Source organism: Ctenopharyngodon idella, chromosome 23 (assembly GCF_019924925.1).
Source record: "Ctenopharyngodon idella isolate HZGC_01 chromosome 23, HZGC01, whole genome shotgun sequence".
Taxonomy (NCBI): Eukaryota; Metazoa; Chordata; class Actinopteri; order Cypriniformes; family Xenocyprididae; genus Ctenopharyngodon; species Ctenopharyngodon idella.
Window position 1 is genome coordinate 15,841,039 of NC_067242.1, and position 17,353 is coordinate 15,858,391.

The 17,353-nt window shown below is 36.7% G+C and overlaps 1 protein-coding gene across 2 annotated transcripts; it reads right to left on the bottom strand.

Annotated features, from left to right (window-relative positions):
• Positions 1–81: 81 nt before the first annotated feature.
• Positions 82–14,733, bottom strand: ankrd33ba (ankyrin repeat domain 33ba). 2 transcript variants are annotated; one of them, XM_051881749.1, is made up of 5 exons: positions 14,359–14,733; positions 13,695–14,223; positions 6,574–6,757; positions 6,223–6,363; positions 82–4,551 (listed from the first exon to the last, which is right to left on the bottom strand). In XM_051881749.1, exons 2-5 carry the CDS (start codon positions 14,112–14,114, stop codon positions 3,707–3,709), a joined length of 1,590 nt encoding a protein of 529 aa, XP_051737709.1. In that variant the 5' UTR covers positions 14,115–14,223; positions 14,359–14,733; the 3' UTR covers positions 82–3,706. The 2 variants fall into 2 exon arrangements, with proteins under 2 accessions (XP_051737709.1, XP_051737710.1); XM_051881750.1 differs by having other exon boundaries at positions 6,574–6,703; positions 13,695–14,732.
• Between the last annotated feature and the right edge of the window lie 2,620 nt (positions 14,734–17,353).

The following is a 17,353-nucleotide window of genomic DNA, read 5'->3' on the forward strand; positions in this document are numbered from 1 at the left end:
AATATCAGAGCTTCGACTAATAAGTAGTGACATATAAAGCTGAAATTAACTACAAAACCATTTTTTTGTTCAGTAGTTCAGTTTGAATTAATTGCTAAAAGGTATGGAGAATAAAATGAAGTGTTTTAATATTTTTTGCTTAAAAAAAAAAAAAACATTCATATGCTAGAATTGCATTTCCTTAAGAAAATAGTCAGTGATTGCAAGATAGCACATGAATAGTGATAGTGAAATAAGAGAGAAAAGACCAATTGCAATACACTATGTAAATATTATAGTGACTTCATTGATTCCAGTTAGTGTGTGTGTGTGTGTGTATGTATGTATATGTATATGTCATATATATATATATATATGTGTGTGTGTGTATGTATGTATATGTATATGTCATATATATATATATATATATATATATATATATATATATATATACGCACAGACACACACACACACATATATATCATAAAAACACATTTTTCTATTTTGCATTGTCTATATATATATATATATATATATATATAGCAGAAATTCCATACATATAGAAATTCCAGGATTTCCATATGCTCTTTGCTTAAACTATATGCTAGAATTGCATTTCCACAAGAAAGAATAGACTGAACAATGTTATTTATGCCATGTTAGCTGTTTGTTTATGACAGCGATTTGAGCTGAATTAATTGAATTTGTGGAGGGTAAAAAGTAGAGGGATTTCAATACTCACATTGCAAGCACTGTAATAAAAAATTAAAACAATTGCCATGTCTGTTTTGTCCTATTAAATAATATTAATGAGGGCAGTATACCAATAAACTCCGCAGGAAAAGTTCATGTGTAATCCCCTGGCCTAGTTTTCATGGTCTATGGACTAGTAGAGGGTGGCAAAGCCGTCAGCTTCCTGTTCTCCTCCCCAACTCCTCCAGCCTATGCAGCTCTGAGCCGCCAAACCCAATGCCACTCAGGATTTGCCTCGTTCTCTTCCTCTCTTTCATAATCTCGTCTTCTCAAGCTCTCTTGCTATCCCTATCCGTTCACTTTGTGTTCCGCTCAGGTGTCGATAAGAGCCAGCAGCTGCTGCAGGCTTCGGGTTGTTCCCACGGCATGTTCTGGGCCTGAAACAGCAAGACTTCTGCGGTACCAGCTGGCCAAACCTCAAGGTGAACCTCAAAAGCTTGAGTGGCAGCTAAACCCTTACGAAATGTCACGTTTCAGGTCAAGGTTGTACTTTTCCACAGTGTGCAATCTGGAAATTGAGCAGTGGCTTTGAAGCCAGTTAAGAGTGACCCAAACCCTGGGGTCTATCTGACATTCAGGTCCTCTCAGTGTATTTGTCTTTGATAGGCTATCAGCCCTGCTGCAGATCAGACGTCAGTGCTTCGGTTCTCCAGCAGAGGGCGCTTCATTGTTCTTCATGTTGTCCTAAAGCAAGTGCTGACCTTGCAGACTGATAAGTCCCTCAGCGTCTGTCAGCTCATACCAGTGACCTCAATAGCTTAATAAGGTCTGTACTTCACCTTTACTCCTGCTCAGAGTTCAACAAATGGAGTCACACTTTAGTATTATAAAGCAGTTTTTTATTCCAAAGTTACAACTTATTATAGTATTGCTGGTCATCACTTTTGGTTTGTTATTTCAGTACAACCTAAAGTAGTGTAAACACAGTATAGTTTTATGATAACAGGGTGACCTGACATTAGGTCAGTACTGGTCTTGACTTCCATATAAAATGTCTGAAGTGTGTCTATGTATTTTGTGTAGTCTGAGGCACAGCGGTGCTGTTGAGACAGTGAGAAGACATTTCTAACAGATATCACTCCACATACTTTAATCAAAAATTGTATTATTCTGCATACAGAACTGCTCATACCTGAGATTTGTTGTAATATGTTTGAATTTGGTTTTACTGTTACTAGCTCTTTAGAAACCATAAGAGGGAGCGGGGTAAGCTGTGCCACTTTTTCCTTAAAATTTTAAACAATTTCGCCCATGTTAGGGGTAAGTTGTGACATGTCAAGATCAAATTGTGAAATAATTTGCATTTTAAATTAAATAACATAAATAAGGGGGAAATATCTGGTAATGTACAATCACATTGCAAACATTTTCATAAACCAGGATAGCTGGGATTATATTAAATGTTCTGAATATTTTCAGTTTTTGAAATTATAGTAACGGTATCACTATTAGTTGAAACTCTGGCACAGCTTACCCCAAAGCTATATTTTTAGGAAAAATGGGTAACACTTTATTTTACAGTGTCTTTGTTACACGTTACATGTAGTTACTATAGTAATTACTGTAAATTGTGCTTAATTACATGCAATCAACCTGAACCACACCCTAATTCTAACCCTATAATAAGTTCATGTAGTTAATTATTATTACTCAGTACTTAAATGTATAATTACACTGTAACACGGACAATATAAATAATAAAGTGTAACCGAAAATTGTTTCATTTAATAATTCATGGCTAATCTTAGCTAAATAATTCAAGTGATTTTTAAACTACTAAGATACACTAAAGTTAAAAAAGTTTAGGATTGGTAAAGTTTTTTAAAGAAAAGTATCTTATGCTCACCAAGGCTGCATTTATTTGATCAAAAATACAGTAAAACAGCAATATTGTGAAATATAATTATAATTTAAAATAACCATTTTCTGATATATTTTAAAATGTAATTTATTCCTGTGATGCAAAGATGAATTTTCAGCACCATTACTCCAGTCTTCAGTGTCACATTTCCTATTATTATTAATGTTGAAAACAGTTGTCCAATATTTTTGTGTAAACTGTTTCTTTCAAAAAGAAATCTCAGTGATGTCAAATTTTTGAACAGTAGTTTGTACGATATATACTTTTAAACCTGAATAAATTTGCTTTGCCATTCATTTTACCTGCCATATAGAACTATTTACTATGACATGCAAAAAAATGCTTAGCCTTTTTTAAGTGTATCTCTTCATCACAGGCAGCAGTGTAAGTTTGGTCCTTGCTAAATATGCAAAGGCCATTCATTTAGTGTGCGAGTTTATGGGGGCGGCACATCTTACCTCACTCTCCCCATATAGTAGCAATTTTGTAAAAGACATTGCATGTTTTTTGTTGAACAGTTATAGTTTCAGAACATAATAGTTAGTAGTAAAATACATCTATAGAAAATATCAAAGAAGATGCTGATCCATGATACTATAGTACTCTGTCTTTCATTACTTGCTGGTGATTGTCTGTAGCATTTGTTTCTTAAATGTGTGCAAATACAGGTATGGCTACTGCCAAAATACCTACAATGTTTAAAAATGAGGTATTGAAAATGTATGTTCGTTAAATACATTCATGTTGATTAAATACTGTTAAATCTGAGACCATGCTAGCTAGCATTTGGAAAACTCTAAAAGTCAAATAGTCCTATTTTAAGGATGTAAACATACAATAGCATCTTGTTTTAGTAGTGTACCCATATTAGCTGATCTGATTGGCTAGTTTCCTGTTGCTCACAAACCTGCAGAGAGATTAAAGGAGCTATTCACTTTAAATCAATCACTTTACCCCCATTTTAAAGAGGGTAAAAATGAGTTTAGAAGCATTTAACATTACAAAAATGTCTTTTAAACAAAACAAAAAAACAATAAATAGTAAAATACGTTTCTATCCGATATCAAAATTACATTTCAAGTATCAAATGTTGAGTAGTATGTTTGCACACACTTATTTCCTTCTGCCTGTAGAGAGCTGTCTCTTTGTTATGGCCTCCAGTCTTTTCCTTTCCGCCTCCTCTGCTTTCTTTCGCTCCTCTTTAAGTTCTTTATATCTCCATTTGGGGATCTGAAGGAACTGTTCCTCTTTACAGCTGCTTTTCCGACGCACTTTCTCCGGCACGTAGGTTGGTGTAGGTGCCTTGGTAATCCTGAGCTTGGGCACCACCATACCTGGTCTAACGCTGCTCCTCCTCATCAGGTGTAAGGGGAGCAGACTGGTCCTGCGGATGGCCACAGAGGAGGAAGACACATCTGATTGGGCCTGGGGCTGCAGACTCGCACGGCGATCTTTCGGTTTGGGCACCAGCAGGACGCGGGAGTTCTGGAAAAGACGTTTATAGTTCTCAAGGCGCTCGGGTCCCAGACCTTTCAGTTGCGCGATGCGTTGTTTCTTTAGTATCTCCTGAACGGAGTAACGCCGTTTTCCCACGCAGGGCGGGCTGTCGGGACACACCGTTCGACATGCTGTTGCGATGAACGGACTCCCCAGTGCTGTTGTCATGCGCACCATGTGATCTAGAACCCCGTCCTCTGAAGCCTCTGTGACGTTACTGATGTCAAAGAAGTCACGTAGTGTCTCTGAAATCTTCTGAATGCAGCCTTTGGGCGTCTGGGCTTTGGCCACCAGCGCGGGCAGAAGGGGCCACTCAAGCCGATAGGTGTCACAGAACTGATCCGCACACGGCTGCTGCATCAGCCGCGTCATGGCAAAGGCAGTCTCGTAGCGGCTTGTGAAGATGGCCCACTCTCGCGCAGTGAACTTCCTCCCATTGTCCCTGGCATTCAGATCAGCCCCTAATGGGAAAAAGTAAATGCACTGTTGTGATTGGAGTAAAGGCCCAATTTACAATATTCTACAAAATAATGTTTAGTTTTGTTTTTTTTAGCCAAAAATGAAATTACTCACTCTCATGTTGTTCTAAACTTATGTGGTTATTTTTTTCCATGAATAAAAGAATCAATTTTCAAAGAATAATTACGCAACTCTTGCCATATAACAATGTTTATTTTTTGTTTTAAAAAATCTACCAAAAAATTGGTGATTACGGCTTGCGCACTGCATTATTGCACAAGTCTTAAAGCCATTTGTCGTTATTCACAGATGATCTTCAGAAAATGCAAGATTTTCAGGGGATAAAGAATAATAATCCTAATAATAATAATAATAATAATTTTTTGTAATAAATATTATTTGTAGAAGGCTAATTTTATACATAAAATGCAGCTTCACAGGTAAAAATAAATCATTTTAGAAAAAAGAAAAATAAGTCAGCAACAAGCAACAAAATTAATTAATGATAATAAGTAATAAATATTTTTTGTAAAAAAACACTTTATATGGCACATTTAATACATTAAATGCATTATATAAAATCATTTTAGAAAAAAGTATAGCAAAAATAAAATAAGAATTATATATATATATAATTCATTAATATTCATTAATACAGTTTATTCACTATAGTTTAAAAAATTTTTAATAAAATATGACAAGAGTTAAACTGTGTCAGAAAAAATTAATCTTAATTATGTCAGATAACGCTTAAGCAAAACATGGTCAGGTCAAAGTGTCTAAATAATTTTTGGTTCCAGATGTTTATCAATTTTACTGATAGTCCACTGTATGAAGAATGTTTGGGTATAATATGTCACAGTTTACTTTATTTTGCTATCCTCACTTACATAAATTAACTATAGTGTCCTACACCCACTAGTAAAAATATATCAAAAATATCAAAAACGTCTGAATAATTTTTGGTTTGACTGTATATATATGAGGGGTGGGAGAAAAAAATCGATGCATCGTGATTCCCTCTTCAACGATTCTGGATCGATTCTGAGAATTTGTGAGGTGCCTAAAGATTCCCACCCCTAATATATATATATATATTTTATTTTTTTTCCTCACTTTTGTGTAACTATTCATCCTCTTGGAATTATAAAGTTCTATCTGCATTCTGAGCAGTTTTGAGATATTGAGCTTCAAAGTTTTTGCATTCCATACTCCTTGTAGACAGAACCTTTTTGGTTTCTAAATAAAAAGTCCCAAAATGTTCGCAACTTAAAGAAAACATCACATAATGTAAATAATTTGTCACAGAATAAGAATATGTGAATAACTCAGTTTTGACAAAAATGTCAGATAGAACCTTATAATTCCACGGGGACGTATTGTTTGACTTCAGAAGATCTGTAATATAGTCGTATGCTGCTTTTAGTTTGCGTGGTGCCCTGTGAACTCCTGTTGTATGGCAAGAGCTGCATAACAATTTGTTGTTTTTTTACAGAAAAAAATAACAGCATATGGATTCCGAATGGCAAAAGAACGAGTATATAGCAAAATATTAAATCTGTGGTATGTTATCGCTGTATTGTATCCTTGTCTTGTAGCTAATCATATAACAGCTGCTTTATATTGTAGTGTTTCCTGGCAGTCTGTTGCACAGTGATCTGAGGCTCGAGTACCTGCCAGCATCAGGGCTCTGACACATTCCACTCGACCCTGCATAGCAGCTTTCATCAGAGCGGTGAAACCGTGGCAGTTCCTCTTCTCGATGTCAAGCCCGGGAAAGTAGTTGAGTAGGTAGTTAGTGATTGTGATGTGACCTGCAATTGTTCAGGTGAATTATGGAAATGCAGTCAACTGTTGAATACATAACCTTTCTAGGGCACTCGGCATTTCATTTCTAGTAGTATTTTGAAGTTTTCATACTCCATTTACTTTCAATGTTGAGAAACTAGTTACTTAAACTTTATGATGGCAATATAAATGTAAATATGTGCAGGATTGTATTAAGGCTGTCAGATTGTTCTTACCCGCCTGGGCAGCTGTGGTGAGGGCTGTATTGCCCTCGTTGTCCTGCCAGTTCACATCCAGGTGAGGACACTGGGAAAGAGCAATCACAACATCCACGTACCCTTGGTAGCATGCCACTATTAGTCCAGTCTGCAGAGTCAACACACACACAAGGCGATACTGTGAAGAAGTTTCCACCCTGGCCTGAAACATTTACAAGTAGTTGATAAATTTGAGGAAAACAGTCTCAATAAAAGGGATGGGTATTGACACAGATTCATGATTCAATTAGATTCTGATTCAGAAGCTCTTGATTTTGATTTGTATATACTGTATATCAGGTACAGTGCGTCAATTTTTCTTAAATAAAAAATAAAGCTGTAAACTATACAGGGAATCCTGTCAGTTACTACAGTACTAAAATATTACAGATAAATATTACAGATAGAATGATATCGGTTAATCAAATGAAGACTGACTAAAATTGATTTTTTGATATTGTTGACCCAGCCTTATCAATTATACCTCAAAAAATCCAGGATAACCACTGTTTACTAAGAAAGATTTTGGTTTGCACATCATTGAAAAAAGCTAATGGCTTTGTTGCTGAGCTGGCCGTGTGAATTTTGAATTCTAATCTAGCCTGAAGTAGCAGCTTCAACCCTGAATTGCATTGTAATTTCACAGTGTGAAGTTGATGTTTGGGGTTTTTACTGAAGACCTCTGGCATGTCTGTTTCACTCTTCACAGTCAGTCTGTCCTATTTAAGTGTGAACAGTAGCAGTGTGGAGCGAAGTGTCAGCAGCCTCTCATCACACTGAAACACAGCTGGAGGCTGCTGACTAAAAATAAACCCTGGACAAGCTCATTTTACACGGCTATGACAATACGAGCGAGATGCTTCCAGTTGCTGGTGAAACTGTGTGTTTGTTTGTGTTTACAGTGAAGCCTGTCATTTTTCTTGATGTTTCGAGTTTAATATACAGAGACAACTGTGAGTGAGCCGGTTAATTCCCTTGAAAAGTGCAATTGCTGTGGTTCTGTGGCACTTATCAAAACATTGCTCTGTTTAAAAATCCCAACCAGTTACACTGACACAACCAATGATGTGAATTTGGGACAGGACCGTTCAGGGGGAAACCTGTTTATAAATAGTCATTGGGTCTCATTCACTAATAATTGCCCGGATTATTCATATTTATATGCACAGGAAAACTTCTCACTAAATATTTCCACCTAATTCACAACACATGCATATACGTACATTTGTTCTTAACCTAGTTTTAATGTTAATGAATTTGGAGTATTCCAAATGAGCGACCGCAAATCCAATGTTAATAATTAGCATAAAGCACGCCCAAACCATCTCCATATAAGGGTTTTCTGCACAATGTTTCCTTTACAGCCTTGCGCCACTCTTAACAAACATACTGTATGATGCTCTCTAAAAAGATCCAGTTACAACATTTATCAAATTAAAGGGATAGTTCACCCAAATCATTTCCTCACCCTCATGTTGTTCCAAACCTATGTGATTGCTTCCCAACTTTGTGTCAGCCCATGATCTGGCCCACATGCTGCATGTAATGATGGCCCTTGAGTGGACCGCTCCTGTTTGCCAGATCTGGGCCACAAGCAGGCCATAGCAATGCCAAATGTCAGTCAAAAGCAAAGAAATAATCCTAAACTGGACCTTATCTGAGCCACAAGTCATCTCAGCCTTAATAAGCCTGTTAACAAGCATAATCACTGAAGGAAAGAAGAGAACAGAAAAAGAGACGAGCAAAAACACAAGAACTACAACTGACTTCCAGCCACAGCCTTCGATGAAATCCACTGAAGCTAAAAGACATTAAATCTCTTAAGATCTCAGCAGAGGAGGATTAAACAACTCCACAAGCAGTATTACCAGCTTCACTTATTACTAACCAGACTGACTTTATTTTTGTTAGACGTTTACAGTTCTGAGAATTAACAGTTTTTTAACTCTAATGTGTTTCATTTGAAGTCGCCATAATGGTGATTAGTGTGTCCATTAGTTGGGCTCTTAACTCTTACTACAGGTGCTGGTCATATAATTAGAATATCGTGAAAAAGTTCATTTTTTTATTGTAAATTATTTTAAAAAATGAAACTTTCATATATTCTAGATTCCCTACATGTAAAGTAAAACATTTCAAAAGTTTTTTTTTGTAAATTTGTTGATTAGAGCGTACAGCTAATGAAAGTCCAAAATCCAGTATCTCAAAATATTAGAATATTTACATTTGAGTTTCATTAAATGACCATCCCTACAGTATAAAATCCAGGTATCTTTTGTTTTTTGAAACCACACTAATGGGGAAGACTGCTGACTTGGCAATGGTCCAGGAGACAATCATTGACACCCTCCACAAAGAGAGTAAGTCACAGAAGGTCATTACTGAATGGGGTGGCTGTTTACAGAGTGAAATATCAAAGCATATTAAATGCAAAGTTGACTGGAAGGAAGAAATTGGGTAGGCAAAGGTGCACAAGCAACAGGGATGACCGCAAGCTTGACAATACTGTCAAGTAAAGCCGATTCAAACACTTGGGAGAGCTTCACAATGAGTAGAATGAAGCCGGAGTCAGCACATCAAGAGTCACCACACTCAGACATCTTCAGGAAAAGGACTACCAAGCCACTTCTGAACCAGAGACAATGTCAGAAGCATCTTACCTGGGCTAAGGAGAAAAAGAACTGGACAGTGAACAGTGGTCGAAAGTCCTCTTTTCAGATAAAAGTAAATTTTGCATTTCATGTTGAAATCATGGTCCCAGAGTCTGAAGGAAGACTGGAGAGGCACAGAATCCAAGCTGCTTGAAGTCTAGTGTGAAGTTTCTGAAGTCAATAATGATTTGGGGGGGCCGTGACGTCTGCTGGTGTTGGTCCATTGTGTTTTATCAAGTGCAAAGTCAATGCAGCCATCTTCCAGGAGATTTTGAAGCACTTTATGCTTCCATCTGCTGACAAGCTTTATGGAGATGCTGATTTCCTTTTCCAGCAGGACTTTAGCACCTGCCCACAGTGCAAAAACCACTTCCAAGTGGTTTGCTGACCATGATATTACTGTGCTTTATTGGCCAGCCAATATGCCTGACCTGAATCTATGGGATATTTTCAAGAGAAAGATGAGAAACAGTCGATCCAACAATATACAGATGATCTGAAGGCTCAATAGTGCCTCAGCAGTGCCACAGGCTGATCACTTCCATGCCACACTTCACTGATGCAGTAATTTGTGCTAGGAGCAAGTCATTTGCTGTAATATGTCCTGCCGATCAAGTATTGAGTGCACAAAAGAACATACTTTAAAGAACTTTAACTTTTCTGTTTTGCAAATCCATTTTTTGATTGATTTTAGGAAATATTCTAATATTTTGAAATACTGGATTTTGGATTTTCATGAGCTGTACGCTCTAATCATCAAAATTTAAAAAAAAAACTTTTGAAATGTTTTACTTTACATGTAGGGAATCTAGAATATATGAAAGTTTCATTTTTAAAAATAATTTATAATAAAAAAATGAACTTTTTGATGATATTCTAATTATATGACCAGCACCTGTATATGTTATTTGGCTGCTATGAAAGTGTGTTTGTAAAACACATTTGCAGTAGCAAAGAAAGCAGATTGGGGCAGATTTCAGACTGCCTCGCTTATTTTTACGTTACCTTACATAAACCTCGCTCCAGACCAAGACGATATAAATCCGATTCAGCTATGTGTATATCCTGCATCAGGTCAGTAACTAGCTGGCATGTCTGTTTTTCCTATGTGGAGAAGCGTATTAAATTTATTAAAGTATAAATCCTTTAGTTTAAACATCCTCATGTGAATAGCCTTTATAGTTCTGTTGTGTTTGTTTTATGTTTGTTCTGAGAATAGACATAACTTTCTTTTCCACACCGGAATTCCTCCACAACACTCTACGACAACATTCGGAGGCAATAAATACTACATTAAGGCAATTCTAAGATAGCATTCTTTGTGTGTGTCATGTGTACTTAAAGTCAATCAACATTAGAGCGCCACCCTCAGGCTGAATAACGCAAACTCTGCCAAAAGTGTGTCTGCATGTGTTCAGCGATTAGAATATAAAGCTTACAATATGTTTATCATAAACTAGAGCTAAGATCCAGAATCTGTCCTACCGAAATTTACAGTCAGGAGCCACTTCTGCACAAAAGTGTTATTGGGGTTCAGAAGTCTTGTAATATTGCACATGAATTGTATGGACTATTTTTATTGTGCTTTTTGGAGCTTGACAGACTTGGTAAACCGTTGTTGTGTGGTAAAAGAGAAGTGTAAAATGTCTTTTTTAAAATGTTAAAATTTAATTTAGGACACAACCCATTTCTTTTAGTCTGCACCTTAATATCAAATACTTGGTTTTAATACAAATGTAGACATGTGTTGGGGTAATCTGTGGCCTGGTTGATTCTTAAAATAGAAAGGATTAGCCTTGTGAGCCATTGAATGAAAAAGGAGTTACAGGATTTGTTCTCCAGTTCAGCTTTAGCATTGAAGACAAAATATGGTGTCTATGATACTTCTAATAAAAAAAATGTGGGTGTATTTGTGTGTATCGTATTTGTGAGTTTGAAATGCGAAATATAATCTCAATACTGTACTATACTATGCACTATACTAAGTATTAAAATTTTTTGTTATGAACATTAGATTACTTATTCACTAGAAGTTTCACTACAAGTGACAAGGTTTTTAGGATGATCAATAGTATATAACAGACTGGTAGGAAAAAACACTGAAAGAGAAGCTGTTCTAAAAAAGTGTGAGCAAGCTGGCCTGGATTTGATAATATCATGTCAGTCTGGCTGTGAATCATTGAAGTGCCAGAAAACAGGTCAGTGGGTAACATTTATCCACAGATGTTCCATCAATGACTTGATATTACATCAGTGCTGAGCTCAAAGTGATCCTGACGCATTCATCAACTGGAAAGCACTACCTGTACAGCAGTGTGTAAATGAAATGCCTTGAATCTGCCAGAGAGTTGTCAGTTAAGCTGACTAAATTTACTTCCCCGCTAGGCCCGTTATATTTGTTGTTGTAGTTTAAGAGTATTATACTGTTTTTCTTCCAACAAATGCAATCCAGCCCAGCCACAGGTTTACAAGAACAAGTGCACTGAACTCCTAGCAATATTAGTTGCATAGTAAACAGGATGTTAGGGGTCATGTGCATGTATGTATAAGGAATGGAAAATACAGATGGGCTTGAAAATGCAGATGTTATGCACCCTGTAATGATATTAACAGTACACTCAAAAGAGGTCTTTAAATCAGAAGCACTGCTTAAATATTTTTCTGATGCCTCATAATGCAAGTTTAGTGATATAATCGCATTAAAAGACATAGCATGTTAGACATAGCATATATATATATATATATATATATATATATATATAATGTGTGTGTGTGTGTGTGTGTGTATATATATATATTTAATTTTTATTTTTTTGCCATGTCATTCAGCCCAGGAAGGGACATTGACTAATAACCTCATTTACAGCATTACACCATGCAGAGATGGTCTCAGACGAACAGAGCACATGCTGAAACTATTAGAGGGGAAATCCTGTGCCTGTTGCTCTGGCCTGTCCTGTATAGAAGAGTGATGAAAGATGAGATAAGAGAGGAGCCTGTGTGAACTGGAGCTCTTGAGGTTCCTCAGAAGCATTCTACAGTCATTCTCCTATAGCTCTGTCTGTTAGGCTATCAGGACTGTATTAGCCATGACATCATATCAGCTCCTCTTTATGCAGTGTATTGATTTTACATTTTTTAGACACATTCTCTAAAATCCAAGCTTTTAAATTGTAACATGATACATTCTGAACTGTCGAGGCCTCAAGCTCTGGGAGGTGATGTCACTCAGGGACTCATTTTTGCGAGGAATAACCAGGATTGTGCTAGAAAGAGTAAAGGCAAGAGGCTTGTTCTTGTGACTGTGCAACTCCATTATTAAACCCTCAAGGCCTGCAAATTATTTGTGCATTACTCGTATATACTTTGCACTACATGTGTTTCGCGTTTAGCTTTTATACAATGTAATTATCCCACAACACATGCCTTAGAGGTCCCAGCAGTCTGCCAGAATCAAACCTGAAACTTTATGCTTGATGTTCATGTAAAATTGATTGTCTAACTGACTTTCTGACATTTCTGACTTTTTTTTAGAGAAACGTTATAAAACTACCACATTCACACCACAATAGCAATCACACTGCCCTAACAAGAAGTGTTAGGTTTTGTTGGATCAGTGTGTTAATGCCATTTGTTGGGGCAGTGTGAATTAGCCTTAATACAAGTTATTGTGACTATCACCATTAAACTAGGTCAAGTAGGCTACTTTAAATGTGTATCTTGACTGTTATATAAATGTTTATTCGAGTTTTGGCAGAAGATAGAGCCTCGAGACTCCAAATAATCAACGTGGTCAGCCTTTGCATTGCTAAATTTTTACCACCAACTTATACGTAATTAACTAAGCTCCCATTTCAACTAAGAAACAGCATCTTGTTCTTTAAAAAGATATTTTTAAAAAGATACTACAAATAATATTAAAATAAAATATTTAAACTAGTTCTGTTTCGTATGTGTGATAATAAACTCAAACAATTCGTAAAATTTCCAGCAGCCTAATGTTTTATTTGTAACATGTCTTTTTAAAGTAATTTACCTCCTCCCCATCAGTCAAATCCTCGTTTGACTCCAAATGAGTCAATTATCTATTCTCGGCTCATTAAGAATCGATTCGAAAATGTTCGGACGAGACGGCAGCACCCTGGACCGGTGAGTTGTTAACCCGGATTAGTCGGACAGATCCGAAAATATCTAATGTACTTACTCTGACCGACTCCAACACCCCTGATTCAGTCCAATCCGTAAACGAATCGTTCATACCGGTTTTGTGAACGGTTCAACCAATTAATTGAAAAAACTCCGACTCAATAGAACGATTCGTTCACGAATCACATTGTTGTTAAACACTTCGTAGCATTGTGATCTTATAATATGTGTACTGTAAAGTGTTAGAACACTTAATTTCATTAAGTTCATTTAATTTGTGTTTGTTGTTCATAAGCTACTTACTCTTTTGTTTTTGTCCGTTTCCTGAACGTCCTCCTCCGTAACACCTTGTCTAATCATGAGTTTCACTATGAGCGCGTTGTTTTTGCAACACGCTTGAAAAAAGGACAGCGGTGCTGGACTCTCCGGGGAAGGTGTTCTCTCGGAGTCAGCAAAGTCATCGTCCGGTGGATAAAAGGAGTCGTCTGAGACGATACTCCTGGTATCCGGCAGTTCTGAGAAGTCATCCAAGTCATCGATATCCTCATCGTTCCCATCCACCTCGCACGTGCCGAGATATTCATCATAATCGTCATCGCCCGAGCGATCAGGTGATTCCTCCACGATAGTGGGACAGTTCTGGGCGCTTTTAGCATGTTTAAGTGGTTTAACTTTTCCTGGAGATGATCCTCCGCCATCCCTGCTGTCCGTTATCAGAACCATTTAACCCCTATAGGATAAAATCCTCAAGTCATGCGGATCAAACACCTCCTGGTCTCCTTCGGCTGCATTTAGGTACGTTAAAGTCATAGATACCAAATGAGCAAAAATGCTATAAAAAAAAAAAAAAAAAAAACGTTTAATCTCCAAACTGAGGTTCAAATCTTCTTTTAAATATCTGCGTCGTCATTTTGCCCCACTCATATAGATTATAAATGCAGTTATTGTCCATATAATGATACCTTACCGTAGTTTTATCAGCTCATTTCAGCTCAATAACTTAATGTCTCTGTAACGCGAAATGTCAATGTAGTGTTCCTCAGCAACACCCGGCGTCGATCATAAACTCATGTTGAAACCGAAAATTCCTAATAATAAATAATTGCAGTTCCATGTTATGTTAAACAGTCTTCAAAATATCGCCATTTCTTCACTGGAAAAACTTTTCAGATATTGTGATGTTCCCAGAAAGCAGCCTTGAGAGTGGAAACGCGGGATATTCCAGCAGAAGATAAGAGGAGAAATAGACGCGTGCGCTACAAAACTCTGCCTCCATAATCCGATTAGATGCCCTCCTCTCTATCTCTCTCTCTCTCTCTCTCCTTTTTTCTTCCTCCCTCCCTCCCTCTCTCCCTCCCTCTCTCTCTCCCTCTCTCTATAGTTTTGCATATATGGGTCACACACACACACACACAGAGTTAACACAAAGCTGCTGAAAACTGTAATTTCAGGAAAGTACAAAGTTTTGTTTACCATCATCATGGGTTTTTCTCTAAGTGAGTGTGGCTCATTGGGGATGTCCCTAACTCTGACAATAGTAGGGTAATTAATCAACTTTCCAACACTTTTTTTTTTTCTTTTTCATATTTGTTAGACTTGACATCTTCAGAAACTGTAAGACCTTGGATGGCCTCTATCATCTCAGCTTTCTTCACTCCAGTCCTATTCAAATAATGTCATTCACATTTCACTTCTGAAAACAAGCTTGTCACTTTCGAATTAAAAAATCAGCTCTTTTTAAGGAAGTTACACCATACACACACAAACTTCTAACAAACGCCTCTAAGACACATATTATAGCTAATGTGTGTGCTCTATTACAAGCTCAAGCTTTTTCCACAATCTTAACACTCCCATTTCCTCGGAGTTCTTAGATAAGTGCCATAATTGCTGTGTCTAATTAGTGAGTCGTTTAGCTCTGAACAGCTGGGAGCTTGTGCTCCATCCCCTTCACTTGCAGCTGTGATCTTATCAGTCAAGTATACATACAGCGCAACAGTCCACACTGCTTTATTTGCTTGTGCACGACCGTTAAACGTCTGTGATAGAGGAAGTACTGTGGTTTTAATAGCGAGTCAACTGTACTGCCAAAAATGAGTAACTGCCATGGCATGACTATCAGTTTACGGCCAGTGACACAATTGTATTCACACAGAATTTCATGCCCCATACTATATATATACTATATAGCACAACTATACTACACCATAGTCCTGTAATATTAAATATAATATTTATTCATTTTACAACTGACAGCATTTGTGGCATAATGCGGATTACCACAAAAAAAGTTATTCCCACTTGTCCCACCTTTTGAAAAAAAAAAAAGCAAAAATTTGGGTTACAGTGTGGCACTATGAATGGAGCCAATCCCCAAACATTAAAATACTCACTGCTTCAGTAGTATAGCCACAAGACATGAACAATATGAGTGTTAACATGATTTTAGTGGGGAAAATCACTTCCTAACCTTTTCTGTGTAACATTATTATCTAATTTTACAACTTATTTTGCAACTCCAAATGCCACAAACCCTAAACCTCCCAAAACGGTTGTAAAATTATGGTTTAAACAGCTTTACAGCTCAAATAGTACAAATGTTTTAACAGAAGAAGTGCTTTTTAAAATGATAAATTAAAAATTATTCTTTTAATTCCTCCAGAAATTAGCCACATTCACTTTTAATTTGAAATGTCTACTCTTTTTTTCTGCTTCTTCTTTAGAGAAAATGAGGGACGAGTTGAAATGATTATTTGTGAGAATCAAGCTTTGGAGTAAGTTGTTAAAGGGAACTGATTGTCATCTCTCTTAGAAATAAAAGAAGCCATGCTGCTCCTTAGCTACTTCGGCTTAGACAATTTCATTAGCTCAGCACTCTGGCCTGCTTAGCTTAATAAATCCCCAGGAGCTGATCAAGAGGGGAGAACTTCATGCAGAGTAAAAGTTCATGTGGGATCCTCCGTCGAGCATCCATAAGCACCTGGATAGACCCTTGACCAACAAGCTTTGATATTAACTGTCCAAGAGTGATGTGTCCATATCAAACAATCATTTCTGAGGCTGTTTCTAATTTAAAAACTATTTTAATTTATGTTATGCTTGTTGCAAATTTTTTTTCTTTAGAAATTGAACATCTCACTGATGGGACTTCATCATCATTCAAAGGGCTGTTAATCTAAAATTAGCTTGATTACTTAGAGGTCAATCAGATAATTTCATAGGAAATGTAGAGAATAGCTTTAATTAACAGGTCTGTGAAGGTTGAGTACCTCGTTTTGGTTCCAAATTGGTACACAGCCTCTTTCCAACCTCAAAAAGGTAATTAATCAGACCAACTGGGTGACTGTCTGTTTCTGTGCCACTGCTTCTCCAAAACACAAGACAAAAATGTGGTACAAAAATGTGATCTATTTCCTGTTATTGTTTTAAATCTAATTTGTGTGTTTGTGTGTATGGTTTGGCTACTTGCGAGGGCCAAATGTCCTCACTTATATAGTGGAATATTATGACAACTGATTAGTGAGGACATTTTACTGGTCCTCACCTCACTAGTTAAAAAGGCTTATATATCAGCCAAAACATGTTTTTATTTAAATTTATAGGGCTTTGTTTTTTACAATTGCTAGGACAAATTTCAAAATACTTAGGTCACTTTTTCAGAACTTTTTCAAAACAGTTCTCCTAACCAACTTTCATCTCGGCACAGCAGTTAATTTCGCATTCTCAATGCGCTAAAACTAACAAAACATTTCATTAAAATCAAGTCATTATTCCATAACACTAGCAAAGGTTTTCATCCAACAACACTTTGTCACTCATAAAACATCGACCTAAAAAACACTAACAACATGCAGAACAAGAATGACAGTTTACTGTTGATTATTTACTTATAGTGAGTATATGTTGGTCCATGTTTACATTAGTGTACAAAATTATTCCTATGTTGTCCCCTTTTGTAAAGA

Excerpts from the sequence above, each read along its gene's own strand:
- ankrd33ba (XM_051881749.1), bottom strand. The coding sequence starts at position 14,114 with ATGGTTCTGATAACGGACAGCAGGGATGGCGGAGGATCATCTCCAGGA. Across the intron at positions 6,758-13,694 it reads AAACGGACAAAAACAAAAGA|GCCAGGGTGGAAACTTCTTC; the intron begins GTAAGTAGCTTA and ends TAAATGTTTCAG. Across the intron at positions 6,364-6,573 it reads CACCACAGCTGCCCAGGCGG|GTCACATCACAATCACTAAC; the intron begins GTAAGAACAATC and ends GAACAATTGCAG.